Raw genomic sequence first — 21,649 nt, 5'->3', positions numbered from 1 at the left:
GTTGTTGCGTGCAGCTACTTTGTGCTTGGTGTTCATGCAGTGTTTCCTATATGTTAATGTTCGATCTAAGGTGACACCAAGATATTTAGGATGGAAACAATTTTCGAGCTCTTGGCCTTCCCAAGTAACTTTCAGTTTCCTGTTGGCTTCACGGTTACGTAGGTGGAAAGCACACACTTGTGTCTTGGCAGGGTTAGGCTTCAGGTGGTTCTCTTTGTAGTAGCTAGAGAGATCTTTCAAGGCATTAGTGAGTTGCTTTTCAACTGTTTCAAAATCTTTCGCTTGTGTTGTGAGGCCAAGGTCATCAGCATATATAAAACTCTTTGTGAGTGGAGGTTGTGGCTGATCGTTCATGAAGATGTTAAATAAGGTCGGTGCAAGAACGCTGCCTTGGGGTAAACCATTCTTTTGCCTCCTCCATCTGCTTTTCTGGCCCTGAAACTCCACATAGAAGCTGCGGTTTTCCAGGAGGGTCTGGACAGTTTTTGTAAAGTCAAAGTCCCGGGTGATATAGTAAACTTTATGCAGCATTTTTCTATGTTGCACCGTGTCATAGGCTGCCGTAAGGTCCACAAAAACTGTTCCCGTAATGCAGCCTTCCTCGTAGCCTTCCTCGATATGCTCAGTCAGATGAAGAATTTGACCTGTACAGTTTTTCCCTGGTCTGAAACCTGCTTGTTGTGGAATAAGCTTGGGTTCGATAACAGGTCCTAGTCGATTTAATAGCACCCTCTCATAGACTTTATATAGATGACATAAGAGGGAGATTGGTCGATAGTTCCTGGCATTGGAGGCATCTTTACCAGGTTTTAAAATGGCAATGATCTTAGTTTTCCTCCATGCTCTGGGAATCTGTTTGTGTGCCAAGCATTGATTGTAGAATTTCAAAAGCCAGTTTTCAGCTTTGGGGCCCAAGTGTTTGATTTGCTCCATCATCAGGTCGTCTAGGCCAGGTGCTTTACCAGTCTTACATCGCTTGATGGCTTCTCTGAGTTCTTTCAGGTTTAGAGGAGAAGACAACTGGTGGGTTTCAAGTTCTGGCACCCTGTTGATTTTCATCTTTATTCTGCTGTGGTTGGTTTTCCCATTCTGAATTAGCTGGTGAGCTATCTGGTCTGGTGTCATGTTTGTGTGTCCATGGTTGACCACAGGATCACTATCCAGGCGTCTCAGCAGTTGCCAGGCTTTTCAGCTACTCTTGGTCATGTCAAGGTTCTCAAGCAGCTCTATCCAACGGTCTTTCTTAGCATTAGCTAAGGCTGTAGATAGTTTTTGACCTGCTGCTATAGTCCCATCACTGTATGGATTCTCTTGAAATAGTCTGAGATATTCCTGTAGCTGATTTAGCGATTCTCCGTTTAGGCCTGGTAGGTAGCTTGTGCGACAGCCTCTAGGGATTGAGAGCCTTGAGGATCTTTTCACAGCTCTCAGCTCACAGGTCATAATTTTCTATAGAAGGTTCTATATCAGAAATAGCAGCTTCCATGGTCTCTGCAAACTTTGTCCAGTTAGCGTTATTGAAGTTATATCTTCTGCGGAATGGAACATTTTTTGGTCTTACAGCTGCATATGCTACGCAGCATATTGGTCTGTGTTGTGTGTTAGGTATCGGGTTTAATACCCTTTTGACGCATTGGTGGCTTATGCTTTCCTTTACAAAAATCAGATCAGGGTTATAACCACGCTTCCATCGGCCGCTATTGAAAGATGTGGTAATTTACTGTCATGGAGGAGGCTCTTTCTACTATTGTCGGCCCACGTTAGAACTGCTTCGCCATTTCTATCATCTTCGTCATAGCCCCAGACACAGCTATGGCTGTTGAAATCTCCCACAACAAAATGGGCTTCATAACTGTGGCAATTGGTTGGGGGCGTAAAATAGAAATCAGCCCCAGGTGGTTTATAGAGTGATGACACCATGCAACTATCAAGTTCCACAGATAAGATTTCAATGTTGTTCGCTTCTGTGAGGGAAGTTGCAGAGATTGCTACACCAGATCGTACAAAAACGGCACTGCCATATTGCCTGTGAGGTCGTTCCACTGCCAGTTGCATTCCAAGAATTTTTGGTCTTCTCATTGTGATGTCTCTGTGTGTTTCCTGTATACATAGGATGTCACACGAAATGTCCTCAGACATTTTGGCTAAACTAAGAATGTCCTAAGTGGTGTAAAACAGGCTTTATCCTGTGTTGGGGTCAGGAAGGCTCCATAGATCATGTGTGTGTCATGGAATGACTTCATACCTACTTTGGTGTAGGTGGATTCTAAGACCTCTAGATTTTTTTTCATGTGTACTGCTGTAAAGACAGATATCACCATCCTACATTTACATATTTGCTTTTCCTGCCTAAATGTCCTTCTGTATATTTATTATTGTTGAAATTAATTTTGTTAGTTTTGGCTCAGCTCTGCAATCTGCTAAGGTCATTTTGAATTTTAATTTTGCCCTCTGGGATACAGGTTACTCCTATGGATTTGGTGTCATTTGCAAATTTGGTAATCATGGCCTGTGTTCATTTATAAAAGTGGTGAACTACACTAGATTCAGAACAGACTCCTAAGACAACCCATTAGTCATCCACCCCCCACCACAGAATGACGAGGAACCACTAATGAACACTCTTTGGGTATGGTCAGTCAGCGCATCCTGTATAATATATTAGATGCTTATATTTATAAGATGACATTCTATAGAAATGAACTGATTTCTCAGTTCACCTCTAAATAATATTTTTTTGAAATTTTAATAAAAATTACTGCTACTTGTAAATCCTATAATATGGCTTTAGAATAATTGTCTATTTTTTCTGATTCAACATGTTTAAAATGCAGTTTTTAGTTTTTAATTTGATTAAATTGCTTAATTTTAATCTTGTGACAGCTGGCTCCATGTTCCGTTTTCATTTTAGCCAAGATAAATGATTTCACTTCTCAAGTCTTTGTTTCTTCTTGCAATGAGTGCTCACCCCTTTTGATAGTCAACTATGTATGGAATCCCATTATTCAATTCCATCACAGGAAAGAAGTCCAATTACAATGACATGTTGTCGTTATTGCCACTAATCAAAACAGTGTTCTTGTTTCTCTTCTTTGTACATAACTGACATAACACTTGACATTGACATTTATCCAAGTATATATAGAGAGAAGTAAAATGTAGAACCCAAATTTTATTAAAAACCCACAGTCCTTCATTTTGCTGCAGGCAGGAGGTAGATCTGGATCCATTAGTAAATGTCTACATGATTTACAGTAAGACCTCTGATTCCCAGTTTTTCTGCAGCATACATTATAATGCTAAAAAGAAGAAAGCACTGGGCATGGATGTAAATGCAGAAGGATTGTAAGTGCTGTTCATTTTTTGAACTCAAACAGTATTTTGGATTCAGAATTTGTTGAGTCCAAATGTATGTGTTTAACACGAGGTTCCACTTGGTTGATCTCAGAAATCTAGGGTTTTTTTAAAGCTCCCACAAACCTATAATCTGTTCTGTTTAGTTTAAGCAAACGATGCACAATCCATATTTTTCTGCTGTATCTATTGTATATGGACTTGTATAAGTCTTCTAGTCTAAAACATACGCTCATATATACACATATACAGTATTTTTATGCACATGAATTTAGAAAAAAGAAGCAATCGTCAATGCAAAGTTATACAGTTGTCATGTGTGATTTGCGCACTCACAGACCTTCTTTACAGGGAGTGGTTTATTAGAATTCATTTTGTTCATTCTCTTCATTTTAGGCTATGTAATAAGCAACATTTCTGTCATTGCAATTAATTAGACACCTAGAATATAAATACTGTAATGAAGCAATACCAACCAGTTAGAAATCTAATTCTTTAGGTGGAGTACATATTGCTTAATCTTTGGAGATGCTTTAAAAAAATCCCTGAAAGTTACATTTTCAATTTTTCTTCCCCTGAAAAAGGTTGCACAAATATTTCTTGGCTAAAACACATTGGAATTATTAGAGTTATATGTCTTGAGGCTCAATCTATCCTTTATTTCTGATGCACTGGACATTTTTAGTTTCTTCAGTTTATGATGTTTGTTTGGATAGGTAATCATCACTGAGATAAGAAAGGATTTGCTGCTACTTTACTGTCTTTTAAAAATCTTAATGTTAGTGCTCTCCCTCCTTTCAAACAGGTTGTTGGAGGAAAAATGACTGAATCAGGTCGGCTGTGTGCATTTATCACCAAAGTGAAAAAAGGAAGCTTAGCAGATACAGTGGGACATCTTAGGCCAGGTAAGAGAGTAATATTTTGTTGGACTATTTAGGGGACAGAGCCATTCTGATTTTTATTTTGGTGCAGCATTTTAATGTATGCATTGGTGTACTAATATGCTGCATTACATTGCCAGTTAAAAAGCAAATTTAATGTTTTCTTGAAAAAATTGACATTAATTGTCTTTGTAGGACACGTTGCTTTTTACTATGCTAGTTGTGGTTATTACTACTACTACTACTACTATTATGTCTATTTATACCCTGCTTTTTCTCTCTACAAAAGAGACTCAAACTGGTTTACAGTAAAACCAATGCAATACAATTTGAAACCTAAAAATATACAAACATTAAAATTCTTAAAACCAATTAATAGCTAAACCCACAGCACCCCCTGACTGTTTCTTTAAAAACCTCCTCCTTTAAAAGCCTGTTTGAATAAACAAGTTGTAGCCTGGGAAGTGGCCATTCTGGCTTCCCTGGGCAGGGAGTTCCAGAGTTGAGAGGTAGCCACTGAGAGAGAAGGCCCACTCGCTTGCTCCCACCAACCAAGCTTGCGATAGAGAGAAAGGACTCCTGAAGACCTTAGGGCCCATGCAGGTTCACAAAAGGAGATGTGATCAGCCAAATAGTCTGGAACTGGGTTGTATGGGGTTTTAAAGGTCATAACCAGCACTTTGAATTGTACCCAGAAAAAAATGGTAGCCAGTGAAACTGCTACAACAGGGGAGTTGTCGGCTCCCTGTTTGAACTAGTTGAAGTTTCTGAACACTCTTAGAAGGCAGCCTCACATAGAGCATGTTACAGTAACCCAAACAGGATGTAAGTAAAGCATGTACCACTGTGACTAGATCTGGCAACTCAGCCAAAAATGATTTGCGTAAGATTTGTGTAAATATGGTAATTTATGACTTTGGATTTATATTAATCTGTAGTGTGTGAGAAAGATTTAATAATGTAAATGAAAGCAGCTGTTCTCTTGTGAGATAATTTAAATCAGTCAGAGAATTCTGATCATAATATTTCTGCAAAATAAAATATTCTCTTATTTGGGTAGAACTGTATTTTTATATTCCTCATTAACATCGAGGCTCTATAGATTTAAAGGAGGCCAAAATTGTAATTTACAAACATGTTTAAGTTGTTCACAGAAAACAGCTCAGGACTTTCTTTTCTTAAACCGACTATTGTGTCTAAATTTGCAGGTGATGAAGTATTAGAATGGAATGGAAGGCTTTTGCAAGGAGCCACATTTGAAGAAGTGTACAACATCATTCTAGAATCCAAACCAGAGCCACAAGTGGAACTTGTAGTTTCGAGGCCAATTGGGTGAGCTGTCTTAGTGATTCCCTTCTGTAATTGTTTTCGCAAAATACATAACTTCTTTAACCTCCACTTGAGTCCTCCATCTTTCACTACTATATTTGATTATTGCAGTGATAACAGAAATCTGTTTTGTTTGGGACCGCTCTTTAAATATTTGAGAATTTGAGAAAACATGTTAATTAGAGGATGTTATATAGACCATATCTAAGGATGAAAAGAATATTTGAAAGGTGTTTCAAGAACTAGGAAATCTGAATGGGAAGTATCTTGAACTGAAAAAAATCTTTGTAATTCAGGATTTATTATGTGTAAATCCACATATGGTTTTGTTCAGCAAATATCATTTTCTGCATGGGAAACAGCATAGAAATATTATTTTCTGAGCAACAATTGCTATTTGATCTGCAGTATGTGTTCTAGTTGGGAACTTGTTCTACACAAAATGTTGTAATGTAGCCAATAGACTGTCCTGTGTATGAAATAGCATTTTTTGTGAAGAAAAAATTGTCAAAAATAAAAAAGAAAGACAAAATGAGTACATACACATTTTGAACAGAATGTGTATTCAATAACAGCATTTTCTATGCTGGAAACTGCATTTCCTGCATAGAAAGTAATAAACGTTTTATGATGTCTTTTACGATTTTGTCTGTGATCGCATTTCAGAATTTTTAAAGAGGAAAAAAATAGATTCTTCAACCTGAAGCCTTTCCACTCCAAATACTTCCCACACTTGTCTCAGAATTTGTTTAGAATATCTGCTCAGTCCCTTTCTATCTTTCACCCCCACCACAGTTTTCTACAATTAGGCAAGGAGGGGGTGAGAACTTCTGTGCTAAGTTTTTTTTGGTCTGTGATACAATTTTTAAAAGATTATTGGGGGGGATGCGTGCTGTAAAAGTAAAGTGCTGTTCTTCCTCTTTAGTTGTCATGGAAATAAGCCAATGGAAGGAAGGATCTTTTCCCCTTCCTCATTTTTCTGCATGGAATTTTTGTTGCCTATGGTCAGAAAGCAAATATTATATATTAGACTGCATTACTGACATTATTAGATTGCCATGCCAAGATTTTAACTAAAAATAGCTTTTAGTTTCCATATTTTTCATGTTCATTTTGTGCCATTGTTTTAGTTTTATATTAGTCGTATTTGGTTGCTTCCCCCCCCCCCCCCGCCTTTACATTATTCTATTTAGAATTCCTAGTAGAAAAATGAGATGTTTTGCTAAATAGTATGTTTCTGTAAGGGTCTAGGAAAATGCTTTTTTTGTGTTAGTGTATATATTTGTGTATAAGTTGACCTCATGTATAAGTAGAGGGCAACTTTTGGGCCCAAAATTATGAATTTTGATATCACCTGTGGAAAAGTCAAGGGTGAAATGTAGGGACATGTATCAAATGAAAAAGGATGTAATTTTTTCTATTTAAAAGTACTATGCTAATAATGGGATGGATTGTAGAATTACACTTGGACTTATTACAGTAGTAAACAATACAGCTTCCCTTATTTGGAATTCCAACATCTAAAAAAAACCCCAACCCTGAAAATGTTTGCTACCAACAGACTGTGCTTCCACCTTAAGTAAAGTGGGTTAGTCACATATCCAGTGCTAACTGACCTTTTCCTCAAGCGGGAGAGGAGAAGAGGGGGAAAGTGGAGAGAACTCTAGTTTCTGTGTCTCTGTTACATAGGACCCATATAAAAAGCAGATGTCCAGATAATTTTCTGGCTGTTGGAAAGTAGTTCTTGGTAGCAGGGAAGGCAGGGAAGAGCCCAAGCAGATCAAGTGGTGCTGCCAACTGGAACTTTACTCAGGGCCCTTCCAGACAGGCCAAAACTTTAAGGAAACTGACATTTAAAACTACAGTTTTACTCAGGTTTGCAGCCACACAAAGATCCCAAACCCAGAGATTTTGGTGGGGGTGGTGACATTCCCTCCCATGTTGAACCAGCATTGGCATGGTGGGGGGGGGGAGGTGGGAATGGCCCTAACCCTGCCCTCCCTCACCCCCTTTTCTACCTTTAAACAAGTGGAAATTAGTTAGTTACCGTGACTGGAGGTTTCAAAGCACTCCATTGCGCCTGAAAATGGCACAGAGGACATTTCGAGTGTGAATTCCTCTCTCCCCTCTCGAAAGCTCTGTAATCTCAACTTGTTTAAAGATAGAAAAGCAGATGAGGGAAGAAGGCATTGCCATCCCTCTTCCGTGAGCTGTTTGAGCCCACATAGGTGGGATCAGTGTGGAAATTCCTCCAGAGATCACTGATGACGATCTCAGGAGCAGTCTCCATACCCATCACAACTGCGAAGACCCGAACCTTATTGAAATGTCCGGATCTTTGCAGGATTTTTTAAAACTCTGAGTAAACCTGGAAATCCAGGTTTACTCCAGGTTAAACTGGATTAGCCTGGGGCGTTGTTTGGACGCCTCAGGCTAATCAGGAAGAAAGCATGGGCTTTAGGCTTGTGAAGATGGGTCCTCAGCTATCCCCACCAGACTCTAGCTATAATTGTCCTTATTCTAAGTCATTTTACAAAACAAAAAATGAGCTTAAGGAAGGCAATCAACAATGCCTTACCCATAAGTACACCCTATTACATTTAATGATTTTACTTTTAAATAGACATGCACAAGACTGATTATCTGGGGGTTTCTTTGCTTGATCAATTGGAATAAGATGGAGGAAGAGATCCAGAAACAAACAGTAGAGTTATGTCAGGAAAGCCAGAAAAGTCATATGCATGGGCTGCCAAAATATGTACACGTTTTAAGAAAGAAAAAAAAACCTGTATTAAATTGTAATTATCAAGATATACGGATAAAATATGAATATATGTCACTTCTGCCTTCTGCAATAAGAAGAGGTGTTCAAAGTGGCTATCACTAGCATCCAGACACTTCTTATTACGGTGAACTACTGCTTGAGCAATGTTACCTAAAGTGTTCACTTGTATCATTGCACATGCATTTCTGCCATTTTCTTTGACTGTCCTGCCTGTCAAATGGTGACATTCGCATTCATTTGTTTAATGCCATCTTTTGAGCAAACATCATACTACACATTGCTACTATAGTTCAATTCAACTTGGAAAAGTAACACATAGATAACATATCCTAAAATGTGTATACATTTTGGCATTCCCTGTATGTGAATATAATGTGTAATAAATGGCTTCAGACATCATTCATCACAGCACAGAACAAAGGTTCTCCCAAAATCATCCAGGACAGCCTCTCCCACACTCCCAAATTAAGTCAGCCGCTCCCACTTCTCCCGTGTTACTGGAAAATGCGGGTCTTTTTTCTTTTCAAGGGAGAGGAAAGAAATTGATTTGGAACTTGCATATGCTCACACACACAATTTGCAGAGGGTGTTTTTTTAGGTGATGGGGTGGAATCTTGCGTTGGGCCAGCCTCCAAGGTGTGAATCTGATGCTGCTGAGGTTGTTGGATGCAGCACATGGGGAACCCTGTAGAGTGAAGAAACTTGTGAAACTTGGTGGTCACAGGCTGCAGTATTGTCCAGCAGTTATTCACATCCACGAGAGTCCATTTTCAGTCAATTACCCAGTGCTTTAACATTTTGTTGGTTCTATATTATATTATTGCATCTGATTGTTATCTGCGTTCTTTCAACTATACAGAACTATTGGGCTGTGCTGAACAGTACCCATCTTGCAGTGAACGAACACAGCTCCTGTGTGTCTTTAATTTTGCATAGGAATGCTGGAGACTCTCTAAGGCAGATTGGGAATTGTACACAGGGAGAACTGGGAAGGATAAGAGTGGAGTGTGAGTGGAGTCAACTTACATGAAACTGGATATAGCCTAATCTTTAATTAATCTTCAATTATTAAATATTTTCTGTACTGCAGGTATTTTGCCAGGTAGTAATCTCTTTTCAAATTTACATTGTTATGTGATAATGTGCTCTGTAATGTATAAAAATATAAGTATGTTTTGCTTTTGCTTTTCATTATTGCAGGGATATTCCCAGAATACCTGATAGTACTCATGCACAATTGGAGTCCAGTAAGTTTCATTTCTCTTAGTCAGATAGATGTAGTGTTATGCACCTGAACTAAGATGGAAATGGAAAAGATGTTGCCTCTTGGTGTCTGCATAGATATGTCTGTTCTTTATGATTTATCTATTTCTTCAATCTTTGTTTAATAATAAACTATCAGAAGTCAAAAAAATACAATGTTAGAGTTGATTAAAAAAATTAATTCATACTGTAAACTTCTTTGTTAAAAAAGAGAAAGGGTAACCCAGTGAGTAAATTTAGGCTTTTTAATTTCCTGGTTTTTGTTCATGTTGAACATCGCAGCCTTATTAAATAAATTGCATTTGACTATATTAGAGATTTTTAAGAAAAAAATCCAGAATGTTTATATTTTAGAGACATATGCATCATACAATTATTCTTAAATGATACAGTCTCTGCTCAGAAGTGCTCATTTGGTTAAGTGAGGATTACTCAAAGGTAAGTGTTCATAGGATTGCAGCTAAAGTGATTTATTATTATTATTATTATTATTATTATTATTATTATTATTATTATTATTATTATTATTATTATATTTTGCTGTGCACATTGAGAAAAAGGGACATTCATAGTACCATCAGAATAAAATTTCAGAACACAACATTGAAGAAATTTAATTGCACAACTGTATAAGACTGGGGTACAACAGTGTTTTCTGATTGGCATTCTGTTCTTTTTTAAGCTTCAATATTTTTCATGATTGTTCAACAATCATAAACAATTATATGAGACATTCATGTTTGAAATAACTCCTGATGTATCTTATTTGTTGCTATATGCCTTCAGGTTGTGATGGTCCTAGCGTAGAGTTTCCTTGGCAAGAGTTATTCAGAGGAAGTTTGCCATTGCCTTCCTCTGAGTTTTAAACAATGATTTTGAGAAGCCTTGATTTTGCTAGACCCAAGTATCTAATGAGAAATATCTGAAATGCAGTATTTGAAATAAAAGTATTAATAAAATATTTTCAGTATGCTAGATGAATATAAATATGTGAAATTCCTTCGATTGCAATCTTCGATTCTTTAATCAGTTTGATTGAATAGCATCTCTAAAGCACCTGTGATAAAGTGAACGATTTAATTGTTAGAATTATAACCCAGCCAAAGTTAAACACTTTTATGTAATAATAGTTTTAATGGATATAATTTGTGAATGGGACTTACAAAACCTTTGTTTACATTGTGTCCATTAGTTGCTTTGCAATTCTCTATATTATATACTATAATTCAACTTTTATTTTTGAAAATTTATATGTGTTAATATTCACTTGCAAATTTTTCAGCATTTACTCTGTCTTTATGCTTACATTGTCAGAATGTAAACTATATTAATATTTGTTTTACCAAAATAAAATTAATTGTTCTTTCAGGTTCTAGCTCATTTGAATCTCAAAAAATGGACAGACCTTCTATTTCAGTCACTTCTCCCATGAGTCCTGGCATGTTGAGGGATGTTCCACAGTTCTTATCTGGACAACTTTCAGTATGTAAACATTTGTTGAGTCTTATTAATTTTGTTATTTGCAATAAAATACTTACAAGGAAAAACACTAGGTAACAATATACTAAAAGTGTTGTTGTTAAAATATTAATTTTGTATACTGAGAAAAGATTAAATTATTTCTTATAATTTCTTGGAAATTTGTATGTATATTACATTCCATTGTGAATAGTTGATACAAGCTAGATATGTTAGAATTTAGTAAAATGACCCAAGGATAGTGTGGATACCACTCTTTGGAATCCTGTTGATTAATCCCAAATAAAATAAAGCCATTGAATCATTGTTGATTCAATAAATTTAGTCTATATTGATATGTTATGGCCTAACATAGATTTTAAGTCATAACATTAAACCTATTCCAGAGAACACAATTTTTAAGGGCCAGGCCTGCTTAGACCTTTCTTGAGTGATTATTGAATAATTCCTGCATCACAGTCTTTCTACTTCTCTTTATCCTGGTTATATTGCTACATTAGAATCAATCCATGATTATGGGTGTTTGCATACCGATAGGATAGCCAGTATGGTTTAGTTGTTTCAATATAGAACTAGGACTCTTGAGGACCAGGGTTTGAATCCCCACTTGGCCATGGCAGTGCACTGGATGAATTTGAACATGGCACAGGCTGCAGTGCCTCAGAGGAAAGCAGTGGAAAACCTTATCTGAATGAGGCAGCTTCTACACAGCCACATACTCTGGATCAGAATGTTAATCAAAGAAATCCAGTTCTGAGGAGTCTTTACACGCACCCTGGGACTGTAAAAAAGTTCCCCTAATTGATCCGTAGTTTTAAACAACTCCTCCTCCGTACATGAGGCAGGACATTGTGGGCAAGCATACTTATGTGGATTTGTTTGTTCTACTCCACAGTCACACAAGGTGGAGGATTCCTCCAGGTAGTGCCACCTTGCCAAGTTGTCTTTTGATCTGCCCACTCCGCTTCTGAGTCTGTTTAGGGACTTCCAAGTTGCCCATTCTTGGTTTGCCCCTGGAGGAAGACCCTCATGGGGGGCCATCCAGTTAGAATTGCCTGGTTTAGCTGCCCAGAGGGACACCCTTGCTGTTGCTGGGGGAACATCAAGAGGAGTGGTGGTTCTCATGAAGCCCTTCCTTGATTTGAGTCTGGTGGGAGGAGGCTGGTAGTCATGCAGTGGGTGGCTTTCACAATGTTCGACCTTATTTCTCTCGCAGTTAGCAGCAACTTCCCGTCACACGTCAGGAGGGGCAATGCCAGCTAACTTGTAGAGTTTATCAACAGGTGTAGGTTTAAGGCATCCTGTGATTATTCTGCATGTTTCATTTAGTGCTATGTCCACCTGCTTTGCATTGGCAGACTTGTGCCAGACAGGACAGGCGTACTCAGCAGTTGAGTAAGACAAGGCCAGGGCTGATGTTCTTATTAATTGTGGGTCTGCTCCCCATGCACTGCCAGTAAGTTTCCGCAGGATGTTGTGGCGTGCAGCTACTTTGTGCTTGGTGTTCATGCAGTGTTTCCTTTATGTTAGTATTCGATCTTAGGTGACACCAAGGTATTTAGGATGGAAACAGTGTTCGAGCTCTTGGCCTTCCCAAGTAACTTTCAGTTTCCTGTTGGCTTCACGGTTACGTAGGTGGAAAGCACACACTTGTGTCTTGGAAGGGTTAGGCTTCAGGTGCTTCTCTTTGTAGTAGCTAGAGAGATCTTTCAAGGTATCCGTGAGTTGGTTTTCAACTGTTTCAAAATCTTTTGCTTGTGTTGTTAGGCCAAGGTCATCTTCTATATATATAAAAGATTGATGGGATCATGGCAGCGGACAAAACAACAAAACTAAACACCCCACAACCTCAAAAATTGACAGCACAACCCCTCATCCACGCCTCTAGGTTGATACAACAAAAAGAAAAGAAAAATAAAGTCCTAATTAGAGGGAGAGGAATAATTGTTTTTATCCAATTGCTGCCAGTTAGAAGGCTAAGCTCCACCCACTTGGTCTCCTAGCAACCCACTCAGCCCAGGGGACAGGCAGAGTTAGGCCTCACTTAGGCCTCTTCCTCACTGCCTATAAAATACAGATTATCAGATTTTAACTGGATTATATGGCCGTGTAGACTCAAGGCCCTTCCACACAGCAGGGAAATTGGGAATTCCACAAAGGAAACAATCAGGGCCAGCTAACACCTCCCAACAAAAAATTCGCTCAGGCAGGAAACAGCCAGCCTTTAAAACTGCAAGGCCATTACATGCTAATAATGTTCCCTAAATGCAGCATTCATACTTGCCTCCAACAGACAAAAAAACAATCAGAAATATTGTATATTCACAACCGTTACGAAATAATATCCCCTGATGGTGCAGCGTGTTAAAGCGCTGAGCTGCTGAACTTCTGGACCGAAAGGTCGCAGGTTTGAATTGGGGGAGCGGACAGAGCCCCCACTATTAGCCCCATCTTCTGCCAACCCTAAAGTTCAAAAACATGCAAATGAGAGTAGATAAATAGGTACTTCTCTGGCGGGAAGGTAACGGCGCTCCATGCAGTCATGCCACATGACCCTGGAGGAGTCTATGGACAACACCAGCTCTTCGGCTTAGAAATGGACATGACCACCAACCCCCAGAGTCAGACAAGATTGAACTTAATATCAGGGAAAAACCTTTACCCTTTACCTTAACTACCACCAATTCCTCAATACTTTATTTCCCATACCACCATACTTCGCCACAGCAACGCGTGGCTGGGCACAGCTAGTCAGCATATATAAAACTTTTTGTGAGTGGTGGTTGTGGCTGATTGTTTGTGAAGATGTTAAATAAGGTCGGTGCAAGAACGCTGCCTTGGGGTAAACCATTCTTTTGCCTCCTCCATCTACTTTTCCGGCCCTGAAACTCCACATAGAAGCTGCTGTTTTCCAGGAGGGTCTGGACAGTTTTTGTAAAGTCAAAGTCCCAGGTGATATGGTAGACTTTATGCAGCATTTTTCTATGTTGCACCATGTCATAGGCTTCCATAAGGTTCACAAAAACTCTTCCCGTAATGCAGTAAAGTCCAAATAAAGTCCCAAGTCTACAGGGGTCCCGGGTATTTTTGTACCCTGTTTCAGGGAGAAAATCTCCTTCTTCAGGAGTTGGTATACTCAGCAACAATGAACTTATAGTGCCTAATTGCTTACACTGAGTGACTCTGCTTGTTGTGATTTCAACTGCGAAAATACCCGGGACCCCTGTAGACTTGGGACTTTATTTGGACTCTACTTTCGAAGACTTTTTTGAGAGTGGTGCTCCATCATTATTTTTTGGGACTTTATTTGGACTTTACTTTCGAAGACTTTTTTGAGAGCGGTGCTCCATCATTAATTTTGGAAGATATTTTCATTGACTATGTATCCCTGAAGCCTATATACATTGGAACCAATATCAGACTTGGATAACTTTTGTGTTAGAGCTGTAGCTCCTTTTCATTTTGTCTGGTACTGTCAAATTGAGCTTTGTACGGGGAACTTTAATAATATTATATGTTATTTGGACATATTTTCTTTGTACATAGACTATCTTGTGTTTGTGTAGATACAAGTATTCTGGGATTTTGTATAGTAGTATTTGCCTTAGGATCCCCATACATTGGAAATGACTTGAAGGCATATAACAACACTCATACATAAACATATTCATGTTCATATGAAAGGCCATATATCCCTTTATGAATCTCACAGAATTTTGTTTTCTTCTGGGGAGGGCTTTCTTTCAGTCCTATCACCATCATAGACCTGCCTGGTTAGGACACGAGAGAGAGTCTTCTCAATGACTGTTCCCATCCTTCCATGATGCCTAGTCTGCCCCCTTCTGTACTCTTTTTTTATTGGCAGGCAAGGACCTCTTTGTTCAATCAGGCTGTTAAAGAGTAACTGTTTTGTAGTTGGCTTTTATGGGGAGTGTGTGTTTTTGAATAATTTTATACTTCAATGGTTTAAATGTTGTGATTTTAAATTGTGTTTTAATATTCATTGTCAGGTTTTTAGTTGATCTTGGTTTTAACTTTGTGAGGCACTTTAGGTCCCACACAGGGAAAAATGCGGCAAATAAATAAAGACTTCAAGTGATTGAATGACATATAGTGATTTTTCTTATTATTACCTTGGTGGATTTCCATTTCCTTCCTCTGGAATATATCTTACAGTGTCTGATATGCTAATCAGGTCTGATCCTGCTTAGCTTCAAAGATCAGTTGGCATCTGGTGCCTATGTAGCAAAATGGTTTTTAGGCTCTTCAAACAACTTCTTCAAAATCTGAGAAGGTTCTTTGGAACCATGAAACCTTTGAAATCCACTTCTTCTAAAGTGGTGTTTCTCAAACTGTGCGCCTCCAGGTGTTTTGGATTCAGCTCTCAGAAATACTAGCCAGCTTGCCAGCTGTTAGGAATTGTGGGAACTGAAGTCCTATACATCTGGAAAAGTACAGTTTGAAAAACTCTGTTCTAAAGTAAACAGCAATGGTCTTGAGTGAGTTGTAGTGTGAAGCTGGTGAAATTTTTTTCCCAGTTGTAAACAATATTAAAATTAAATGTAGATTTAACTGCTGTCCAGTATTCCTCAAATTCTCCTCAGCTTTGGTTTTTCTAACTATTGGTTTTTGGTGTGTGTAAAAATGCTTCTAGTTTTGTGCAAAGTACCTCATCAACAAGTTCTTACTTATACACTCATGATTTGCTAGGCATTTATAAAACACTAGCTGTGCCCGGCCACGTGTTGCTGTGGCTTAGTCTGGTGGTGTTGGTCAGTCTACATTAGGTTGTATTTATGCTGTGACCTCCACCTTTCTTTATACTCACATTAGTAGTAGTATTTGAAGTCTGTTACCTTCTTCAATGTTTGTGTTGATTGATAATTGCTTGAGATCCCTGTTGTCTTTTGTTTGTTGTTAATCGTGATGTCTGATTCTGCTGAGTGCGGTTTACATCTTGTTGTGGTACAATAGTCTTTTTTTGTTTTGCCTGTGTAGGTGTGTATTATTGTTGTTGTTGTAGTGGTCATGAAGGCTGGATAAGTTAGATGGTACTGTATTATTTTTTGGAAGCCCAGTGTAGCATTGACTGGCCTCTCAGCCTCAGTGCCTGGCTGCTTCTTGCCTGTGATGGTGTAGATTCTTATTGTTGTTGTTGTCATTGTTATTATTGTAATTGTTTTTTTGGAGGCCAAGTGTGAATGTAGGGATTGGGGAGGTGGATGAGCACTGAATGGCCTTGTAGACTCAGTGCATGGCTGATTCTTGCCTGTGTAGGTGTCTATTATTAGTGGGTGAGTGGATGGATAGATGAGTGGATGGATAGATAGAGTGGGTGCTCTCCTTGTTTCCTTTATTCCTATGCTGTTCCCTTTCTCTGCTCCGATCCTGAGCTCGCTGATAAGAACACACTGGTCAGAAAGGAGGGTAAATATAACCGGATCAATGGTCTTTCACTCCCTTTTGCTCTTGGCCTTCTGGGCAGAGAGGGAGGGCTCTTGTCCTTGGCGTTCCTTCGCTTTCCTTCCCTCCCTCCTTCCTTTGTTCTATCCGTCCCAGCCTTTCCTGCCTGCAGAGCCATGGAACTGAGTCAATGGGTTGGATGGCAGGAAAAAGGGAGAAGGAAGAGGCCTGTAATTGAAATGCATGGACTCCATGCCATGGGGTGCTGGGATTTGTAGTTTGCATCCAGTCCAACCCCTTTCTTTCTTTTTGTCATGGAGGAAGAACCCACCCAAACCTCTCAGACAGATGGCCATCCGCTTTAGTTGTGTTGTTATAGTCACAATGCATTGTTGTGAGTTTTTTGGGTCCAGATTGTGGTTTTGTGGTGTAGTTGTGTTGTTACAACTGGGAGGGAAGGCTTTTGTGTTGTGTTGCCAAGTTTCGTATTTCTGGGGCGTTTAGTTGTGTTCTTATAGTCACGATGCTTTGTTGTGAGTTTTCTGGGTCTGGATTGTGGTTTTGTGGTGTGGTTGTGTTTTTACAACTGGGAGGCAAGGCTTTTGCGTTGCATTGTCAAATTTTGTATTTCTGGGGTGTTTAGTTGTGTTGTTATAGTCACAATGCGTTGTTGTGAGTTTTGTGGGTCCAGATTGTGGTTTTGTGGTTTGGTTGTGTTGTTACAACCGGGAGGCAAGGCTTTTGCGTTGTGTTGTCAAGTTTTGTATTTCTGGGGCATTTAGTTGTGTGCCAAGTTTCGTATTTCTGGGGCGTTTAGTTGTGGTGTTATAGTCACGATGCATTGTTGTGAGTTTTGTGGGTCCGGATTGTGTTTTGTGGTGTGATTGTGTTGTTACAACCGGGAGGCAAGGCTTTTGCATTGTTTTGTCAAATTTTGTATTTCTGGGGCGTTTAGTTGTGTTGTTATAGTCACGATGCTTTGTTGTCAGTTTTGTGGGTCCGGATTGTGGTTTTGTGGTGTGGTTGTGTTGTTACAACCGGGAGGAAAGGCTTTTGCGTTGTGTTGTCAAGTTTTGTATTTCTGGGGCATTTAGTTGTGTGCCAAGTTTCGTATTTCTGGGGCATTTAGTTGTGTTGTTATAGTCACGATGCTTTGTTGTGAGTTTGGTGCATCCGGATTGTGGTTTTGTGGTGTGGTTGTGTTGTTACAACCAGGAGGCAAGGCTTTTGCGTTGTCAAGTTTTGTATTTCTGGGGCATTTAGTTGTGTGCCAAGTTTCGTATTTCTGGGGCATTTAGTTGTGTTGTTATAGTCACGATGCATTGTTGTGAGTTTTATGGGTCCGGATTGTGGTTTTGTGGTGTGGTTGTGTTGTTACAACCGGGAGGGAAGGCTTTTGCATTGTGTTGCCAAGTTTCGTATTTCTGGGGTGTTTAGTTGTGTTGTTATAGTCAAGATGCGTTGTTGTGAGTTTTGTGGGTCCAGTGTGGTTTTGTGGTGTGATTGTGTTGTTACAGCCGGGAGGCAAGGCTTTTGCGTTGTGTTGCCAAGTTTTGTATTTCTAGGGCGTTTAGTTGTGTTGTTATAGTCATGATGTGTTGTTGTGAGTGTTGTGGGTCTGGATTGTGGTTTTGTGGTGTGGTTGTGTTGTTGTAACCGGGAGGCAAGGCTTTTGCATTGTGTTGCCAAGTTTCGTATTTATGGGATGTTTAGTTTTGTTGTTATAGTTACTGCGCTCGCAACTTTATCCTTTTATATATATAGATTGTGGAACAAAGTTCCTTCTTGTGTCCAGGCTCTGCATAACACAGAACTTTCTTAATATGTGACTTTAGCTGATCATGTGGTAAAAGAAGCCTTGTACTAGATGAGATGGAATCCAGTATTCCACTATACAGTAGAGTCTCACTTATCCAACATAAATGGGCCGGCAGAACGTTGGATAAGCAAATATGTTGGATAATAAGGAGAGATTAAGGAGAAGCCTATTAAACACCAAATTATGTTAATGTTTTACAAATTAAACACCAAAACATCATGTTATACAACACGTTTGACAGAAAAAGTAGTTCAATACGCAGTAATGCTACGTAGTAATTACTGTATTTACGAATTTAGCACGAAAATATCATGATGTATTGAAAACATTGACTACAAAAATGTGTTGGATAATCCAGAACGTTGGATAAGTGAATGTTGGATAAGTAAGACTCTACCGTAGTTATGAGAATAAAGTGTAAAAGGTTGAGGCGAAATATGTTGGATTTCCATTGATTCGACATAACTTCCAAGTAGATTCATCCCAGAAGCTCCGTAAACAAGATTTTGGCTAACAGGGAAGGTGAAAAGGATAATTTTGTATGGATGTGTTAGAAGCGACAGCATGAGCTGTTGGGTTAAGCATCTTCAGGTCAGGAGAGCATTTGGGGACATATTTTTTTAAAATAAAAAAATGTATCTATTGTGGTAAGGCTGTTAGTTTGTGTGAGTTGGGACTAGACTTTGCTTGTATGTTCATTAGTATCCCATTGTTCTGTTGTGTTTTGGTGTTTTGGTGAACATGTTTCTGTTAGATTAAGCCTGGGTGCTTGTGTGAGCTGTGTGGAGGTCTGCTTCTGTGCTCTTTAGTGTTCTATTGTTCTGTTATATGTAGCGCCAGGTCCTCTATCTGAGCATGTGGTCTCAAAGAACATCTGTTGCCATCTGCTGAGAGGAAGTAAGTCAGAGACTTGGTTGTAGTGGGGAGCTATGTATATACCCTCACATCCCTGTTGGTCTTCCCTGATCACCAAGCTCCAGGGACTGGGGCTGGAACTATAGAGAGAGCTAATGTCTGCTAGCTCCCCACTACAACCAAGTCTCTGACTTACTTCCTCTCAGCAGATGGTAGCAGATATTCCCTGAGACCACATGCTCAGACAGAGGACTTGGCGCTACATATAACAGAACAATAGAACACTAAAGAGCACAGAAACAAACCTCCACACATTATGAAAGTTTTGAGGGGGAGATCTGGAGTACTGTTTCATTGCCTACTTAGGATTCTGAATATGGATGGTGAGGGAGCAGCTTTAGTCACCTGTAACAGCTGTAGTATGTTTGTGCCCTTGCTGGAAGATGTGAGAAGCTATATTGATCAATATCTGCAACAAGTGTAATTAGATGTTCCTGCTGGAATAGGAAGTCCAGCAACTTCAGGCCTGTGTAGCTGTCGCACCTCAGCGTTGGTTCACCTTGCTCCAACACACAAACTCTACCACAGCAAGCTTGAGACTTTTCAGTTTATTGAAGAAAGATAGCATAACTTATCAAAAAGGAGAAAAATAAGTAAAAACAAATTGCAAGTGCAATCCTTAAACACAGTTCAATAATTTCGTAGATATTGGTCCAAAATCCAAAAATAACACAGTAAATCCAAGGTAACAAGAATACATCAGTTTTAAAAGTAATCCAAACACAGATTTGAGGCTTGAACAAGGCAAGAGTTGATTCTCCAAAAGCGAGGTTGCTCTGACTAAAATCTCTCCCCAGAAACATCTACTTTAAAACCTCTCTGCAACTGAAAAACATATTCCTTTGAGCTCTAGCCCCCCCTCCCCATGCTTGCATCCGATTCTCACAGAGCGTTGGAGTCCTGATTTTGATTTCAACCTGGAATCCCTATCTAACACAAACTCATCCTCTTCGTTCCCATCTGCATTCTGTTGACAATTCTCAGATTCAAGTGAAAGATCATCCTTATCACAAATTTTGGCAGCATCTCTGCTAGACTCAGAGGTATCCACAGACCTCTGTTTTTCTAAGCTATCAACACTTTTCGAATCCACCTGCACTTCAGAAACATCAACAGTCTCAGGAACAGACTGCTGTTCAAACTGTTTTTCAGAAACGTCCACATTCTCAGGGACCACAAACAGTAGCTACTTTTCAGCATATTATGGAGTGTGAAGTTTTCTTGGGCAGAGTGGAGTAGTCTGTTCTAGATTAGTAACACACAGGAGCTTAGGGAGCTATGTCTGTTTAGGTGGGAGAAGAGGTTAGGAGGTCTCATGACAGTCATGGTTAAATATTTGGACAGATGTCATATTGAAGATGGAGTAAGCTTGTTTTCTGGTACTCCAAAATCAAAGACATGGAGCAATGGATTCCTACTACAGGAAAAGTGATTCCACATAAACATTAGGAAAAAACTTTCTGATGATAAAAGCTGTTTGATAGAGGAATATGCTGCCTCAGGGTGTGTTGGAGTATCTTTCTCTGAAGGTTTTAAACAGAATCTGGGTGGCTACTATTAGGGGCGCTTTAATTTTGTCTTCCTGCATGGCAGGGGATTTGACTGGTTTCCTCCAGCTGTTTGATTCTATGCATTATTATTTTATGAGTACTTACATGAATCTTTGCTACAGGTATTATTGAACTCATAATCTAAACCCTCTTGCTCCTCCCAACTAGAAGAGATCCTTTGAATCACTTTATGTGTTGAATCACTAGTTGATTGAGTCGGTAGTTCTACTCTAGTTGGGACAAACCAAGAGGATTCCAACCTATAATTCTGTAGAATATTGGACTACAGTGCAGTCACTTCTGTGATGTCTCACAACTCTGACATTGATTGTACTTTGAGATCTGACTTTTGAAGTGTATTTTTGAACTATATAACTTTTCATACAATTCCCATTAAGAACTTTTAGAAGATATAGGTTATAATGATCCAGTTTCTCAACGAATTGTAGACAACCGCCACAAAAAGTGTGCAAAAGAAATCTCAGAATACTCATCAGTGCTCTGTGACTTGTGTAATCACCATTCTGGCCTCAAACTGCCTCCAGAGTATCCTACGTAATCATCTGCACAGCTAAATTATTTTCTTCAATTCTGGTTGAAACTTCATTAAATGGTCAGTGTAGATTTTATTTATTTATTGTGTCAGAAGCTAATGAGGCTACAGTTATAATGTATTAAAAACCACAAACAAAGTTAAAAAAATTGGCATTAGACTAAATTTCCTTTAACCAGAAGCTGGCCACTTCGAGTGCCTCTGGTGTTGCTGTAAAGCGCATGTGACAGGGCTCAGACTCCGTTATAGTAAGTGGTCAGTGGTTTGCTCTTCTCCACGCTTGCATGTTGTGGACTCCACTTTCTAGTCCCATTTCTT

General features: G+C 39.1%; 1 protein-coding gene across 19 annotated transcripts in view; it reads left to right on the top strand.

Moving 5' to 3' along the window:
* Positions 1-21,649, top strand: part of rims2 (regulating synaptic membrane exocytosis 2) — a 434,045-nt gene that overhangs the window by 217,743 nt on the left and 194,653 nt on the right. For all 19 annotated transcript variants that reach the window (XM_062980098.1, XM_062980109.1, XM_062980104.1 and 16 more), the window contains 4 exons: positions 4,160-4,259; positions 5,444-5,567; positions 9,550-9,596; positions 10,982-11,094. In XM_062980098.1, the coding sequence (XP_062836168.1) occupies positions 4,160-4,259; positions 5,444-5,567; positions 9,550-9,596; positions 10,982-11,094 (384 nt within the window). The remainder of the gene's footprint in view (positions 1-4,159; positions 4,260-5,443; positions 5,568-9,549; positions 9,597-10,981; positions 11,095-21,649) is intronic.

This window comes from Anolis carolinensis, chromosome 4 (genome assembly GCF_035594765.1).
Source record: "Anolis carolinensis isolate JA03-04 chromosome 4, rAnoCar3.1.pri, whole genome shotgun sequence".
NCBI classification, from domain to species: Eukaryota; Metazoa; Chordata; class Lepidosauria; order Squamata; family Dactyloidae; genus Anolis; species Anolis carolinensis.
The sequence above is the reverse complement of the archived record's forward strand: the minus strand, read 5'-3'. Positions and strand labels throughout refer to the sequence as shown.